The following is a 4,644-nucleotide window of genomic DNA, read 5'->3' on the forward strand; positions in this document are numbered from 1 at the left end:
CAATCATGAATGGCCATGGGATTGCACCTGGAAAGTTCCCCTCGGAGGTTCATGTCTGGGCAAGGTTCTTTATGGAAGACCAGCATTCGTTCATGCATATACCAGCCTCCCCTCTTCATGCCACCAATGCTGTCCAAGGGAAAGACAAAGCCAGATACAGCTTGGCACCAGTGACATTACAAATCATTCCTACAGCTGAATGAACTGAAACAATGTGAAAATATAATGTCTTGCTCAAAGAACTCAACACAGCTCGTTCCAGGAATTGAACTCACAACCTCACAATTGTAAGCCCAACGCTCTAACCACTGAGCTATGTACCTTCACCATTGTAGCATTATAGAAATCATATATGCCAAATGCTTCACAACTGAATGAATTAAGGAATCACTGCAGTTAACTTCTGATTATAGACCTGTTGCATCTATCAAAGTTTTGACATAGCTTCTTGTACAAGAATTAAATATGTGTGTGTGTGTGTGTATGTGTGTGTGTGTATGTGTGTGTGTGTGTGTGTGTATGTGTGTGTGTGTGTGTGTAATAATATATTGTATATGTAGGTATATTGCATATTTATATATCACGTTATATTATATATTATTATTGTATATTTTCTTTATCTTTTGCAGAGAAATAGGTGTTTTCCATACCGTAAGAACTATTTTATTTATCTCTGTGCATCTGTCTGTCTGTATGTCTGATTTAATGCTTGCTAATGTTATATTACAAATATAGCTGTTATATATATATGTACTAGTAGGACCCATGAATATTTCATGGGATTAATGGTAAACCTATTGGGTTATCTCTGAAAACTTTATCCAAAAATCCTGAAAGCATAGTCTATGTTGTGTCTGTATGGAAAAATAGTCGCTCATTTGCTGTTCATTGATAACTGAAAGAAATTGGAATACGATGATTAATTAATACACTTTATATACTTTATACACAATTTTATAGACTTAATACACAGCACTCATAAAATAAATTTTCGCTCTTATTTTTCTATTTTTTTCCATAAGCTAATAAAATATCACCATAGATATGATACAACCTTTAGTTAAATTGCACGTCTGCCAAATTAATAAGCATGAATATTTCACGGAATTGCACTTATGTGTATGCGTTAAGTGATAGGTGACAAAAATAATTAGTTCAATTAATGTAACGTTCTAACAATTGAATCTTTTCTGCTACAGATTTGTCCTGCCTCCCTCTTTCCATTTTGAACATTTTGAACAACTTGTGTGTGTGTGTGTGTCTGCCTCTCTGCACGAATGACGAATGATGTGTTTTTTCACCTACCTGTCAGTGTTTAAGAGTGACAAAAAAAAAAAAAAAATCACTTCAATCGTTTGCTGCCACTTGTTGACACTTTAGGAAGAAGCAATCACAATTGGATTTATTAAGTAGTGGTTTGGATTTATTAAACGAGAAATTTTATGTGTAAAAATTTAGTCCCAACCCCTTTTGGATACATTAAGCAGGTGGATTTATAAAGCAGTATCTACTGTGTGTGTATACACACACACACACACACATACACAGAGTTATTAAAAGAAAAAGGAAACAAAATCAAAGCAAACAAACTTATCAGATTGTTTAGAATATTTTAATTAGAGTAAAGGTGAATGATCCGATAAGCTTGACTGTGGCCATGCTGGAGCACCGCCTTTAGTCAAGCAAATCGACCCCAGGACTTATTCTTTGGAAGCCTAGTACTTATTCTATCGGTCTCTTTTGCCGAACCGCTAAGTTACGGGGATGTAAACACACCAACATCGGTTGTCAAGCGATGTTGGGAGGACAAACACAGACACATAAACACACATACATATATATATATATATATACATATATACGACGGGCTTCTTTCAGTTTCCGTCTACCAAATCCACTCACAAGGCTTTGGTCGGCCCGAGGCTTTGCCCAAGGTGCCACGCAGTGGGACTGAACCCGGAACCATGTGGTTGGTAAGCAAGCTACTTACCACACAGCCACTCCTGCGCCTTGGTTATGTTTCCCTTTTCTCTTAATTTATACCTGCTGACTTGGAAACCTGCTACGGATACCTAGTTCCATTGTGAACTTGGATCCTAACGCATTATCATTTACGGTATTTACGCAGCATACTTATTGCTTTAGATCATCCTAAACCCTTCCTATTCTTTATAAATACATATATATGTATGTAACAAAACTGCATGCTATTTCTCCAGTTTTCAATTAAGATTCGAAAACAGTAGATAGGCATTTGCACATAATCTTTATTGAACCACAAATTTCCCTTTTCTTAGTGGAGGCGCATGGCTCAGTGATTAGATCGTCGAGCTTACGATTGTGAGGTTGTGAGTTCGGTTCCCGGACCAGGCTGTGTTGTGTTCTTGAGCAAGACACTTTATTCCACATTGCTCCAGTTCACTCAGCTGTAGAAATGAGTTGCGACATCACTGGTGCCAAGCTGTATCGGCCTTTACCTTTCTCTTGGATAACATTGGTCTTGACACATTTCCTGTGCCTGAATGCAGACTAGGGTGGGTGGGGGTGCTTGTCTCCCCCTCACAAATATAAGGACACAGGAAATGCATCAAGGCCGACAGGAAGCAGTCCAGCTTCCTAGGGCTAAATAGCAGCAGTATGATTCCCTTATTGGGACTGTCACATTAAGTTGACAGTATACAACTGCTTCATATATATGTGTGTGTGTGTGTGTGTATACAGATGTATGTATACATATATATATATATATATATATATATATATATATATATATATATATATATATATATATATATATATATATATAATTAAAAAAGTGAGTGTATACATATCCATGTGAGCGTATATATATGTGTGTGTGTGTGTGTGTATGTGTCTGAGCATTAGTATATATATGAATGTATATGTGAACGACTGAGTATGTGTACACAGTCTTAAAGGTCAGCTATGGACAATCACATGTGAAACCAACCATGAACAACAAATCAACAGTACAAAGAAATCAAATGCCAATACCTTTAAAATGGCAACCACTTTAACAGTAACAGAATCACCATCCCACTACATCTGCACATTCAAAGCAGTTTGCCAATAATCATTCAGCAACAACACACCTTTACAAAGTCAGTGGCTACTAATAACTTCAGGCCATGACTGACAAAATGGATGTTCTTGAAGCCGAGAATTCGAACTTACAGAGAAAATATTTACATATTGCCTGAAGAAACATAACTAGATCTCATAATGCAGGGAAACAGTTGCATAGTCAAGTACTTGCATGACTGGAGAACGACATTGCATAGAAACAATTGTAGTGATTGAAAATAAATGTTCAACTGTACTCGTTTTTGATGACTCCAACTTTTTTCACTTATCTGATCACTCACGACAGAAGCCCAAACTCAAATGTGACATATAATACTACCATTGGATATCGCAGGGTGAAATCTGAAGGTGGACAAGCTTTATAGTGTTCTCTACTACATTCTCAACAGAATATACCATAGCATGTATATATACATATAAGTTTGTGTGTTTTACCGTCTCCTTGCTTTCATTTCACAATGTGGGATGGTATCTGGAAGAGTATCTAGAATGGTATCTGGCTGTAGAAAATCTGCCTTAACAAATCCAAACCAGCCCATACCAGCATGGAAAAGTAGATGTTAATGAAACATGTATGGCCTCTCATATGCCAATCCTTTCGGTCATCTCTTTTGAAACAGGGATATGACGTATTTATTCTAAGCTCTTAAGATATATGCCAAAATACCGTTCCTTTAAATGTTTATCTTTAAAGATTTTGATAAATGATGCAAAAAAAAAATGATGAAGTTTCTAAACTAATTTATTAGTTTACTTGAATTCCGTTTCTAACAAAATCTCTAATCCTATTTTCTTTACATTTCAGAATGGCAATCTAATATCAGCACACATGTTGATAAAGATCATCACAGCCTAAAAGTACGATTTTCACATGCCCCACCAGAAACAAAGTTTGTGTATTACGAAGTGAAGTTAATTGGAGGTATTCGTAATATTAAAAAAACAGCTGAGGTAAGTTCTAACTGCTGTTATTTTCACAGTATCACAAGAGAGCATGAGACACTTTCACAGGACCATTTTGGTGGCACATATTTGGCTTTGCTCTTTTAATGCTGACGTATTTGACAGAAAACATTTTAATATTTCTTTCATATGTATGTGTGTGTGTGTATCACACAGTATCCAGAATCAAGAATAACTACATGTTCAATGGTGTGTTGCATAACATTTCATGGACTCTCCTGATGTAAACGACAGATGAAGAAGGTTCTGTGATGTTTTGCTGAATCCCCTGCACTAGATGATTTGGTTTACAGTAATCAAATGTTTGTGCTGTACATCAGCTTTCTAATTCCATCAAAGCGACATTGCCCATATATGGAGATGGTGCCCCACACATCAGATGTCAAAGTGATTGCAGACCAGAATGAGCTGAAGCATTTTTGCTCAAGAACACTATACACTGTCCTGTCTTGGAATCAAAATCAGAAGCATGCAATCATCAATGCAACACCCTGACCACTGGGCCATGTATCTTGGAAAATATATAAATATATATATATGTTCTTTTTGTGTGTGTGTGTGTGTGTGTGTGTGTGC

The 4,644-nt window shown here is 36.5% G+C and overlaps 1 protein-coding gene across 1 annotated transcript in view; it reads left to right on the plus strand.

Moving 5' to 3' along the window:
* Window positions 1-4,644, plus strand: part of LOC106879934 (mucin-17-like) — a 45,664-nt gene that overhangs the window by 15,552 nt on the left and 25,468 nt on the right. Inside the window, exons 2-3 of the mRNA XM_052971893.1 lie at window positions 630-651; window positions 3,911-4,056. Coding sequence (XP_052827853.1) covers window positions 630-651; window positions 3,911-4,056 — 168 coding nt within the window. The remainder of the gene's footprint in view (window positions 1-629; window positions 652-3,910; window positions 4,057-4,644) is intronic.

Source organism: Octopus bimaculoides, chromosome 11 (assembly GCF_001194135.2).
Source record: "Octopus bimaculoides isolate UCB-OBI-ISO-001 chromosome 11, ASM119413v2, whole genome shotgun sequence".
In the NCBI taxonomy this organism is placed as follows: Eukaryota; Metazoa; Mollusca; class Cephalopoda; order Octopoda; family Octopodidae; genus Octopus; species Octopus bimaculoides.